Source organism: Antrostomus carolinensis, unplaced genomic scaffold (assembly GCF_000700745.2).
Source record: "Antrostomus carolinensis isolate BGI_N321 unplaced genomic scaffold, ASM70074v2 scaffold2377, whole genome shotgun sequence".
Lineage (NCBI taxonomy): Eukaryota > Metazoa > Chordata > Aves > Caprimulgiformes > Caprimulgidae > Antrostomus > Antrostomus carolinensis.
Window position 1 is genome coordinate 106,083 of NW_010326433.1, and position 496 is coordinate 106,578.

The following is a 496-nucleotide window of genomic DNA, read 5'->3' on the forward strand; positions in this document are numbered from 1 at the left end:
GAGAGTGCTCAGGGCCTAGCTCTGACTGGTGTCATAGAGAAAGAAATCTTGTTTTACAGACAGTATTCATGGCTATCATAATTCATGCTTCTGTTTTCCAGATCATTGCAGCCCAAGAAGAAATGCTGAAGAAGGAAAGAGAGCTGGAAGAGGCAAGGAAAAAACTGGCTCAGATCCGCCAACAGCAATACAAATTTCTTCCCACAGAGCTGAGAGAAGATGAGGGTTAACCTGCTGAGATTTTTCTTCTTTTCTTTTCTTTTTTTTTTTTTTTTTTCCTTCTAAAGGAATAAGCTAAAGGGGGACAGTACAGTGAGAACTGCTCTGACAACATTCTGGTATGCCAAGCACTTACCTAAGTAAACTGCCTGTCATAGTTTTGGATGAGCAGAGGGCAATAAGCACTTGTTCTTTCTCATCTGGTCAACTGAGGTGCATGACGATCAAATAATGGTACAGTGTTAGGTTCATCATTCCTGTTCCTTCCTTGACTTAC

The 496-nt window shown here is 41.1% G+C and overlaps 1 protein-coding gene across 1 annotated transcript in view; it reads left to right on the forward strand.

Annotated features, from left to right (window-relative positions):
- Positions 1–230, forward strand: part of LOC104527753 (talin-2) — a 105,460-nt gene extending 105,230 nt beyond the window's left edge. The window contains exon 56 of the mRNA XM_010171559.2: positions 102–230. Coding sequence (XP_010169861.1) covers positions 102–230 — 129 coding nt within the window. The remainder of the gene's footprint in view (positions 1–101) is intronic.
- The last annotated feature ends 266 nt before the right edge of the window (positions 231–496 follow it).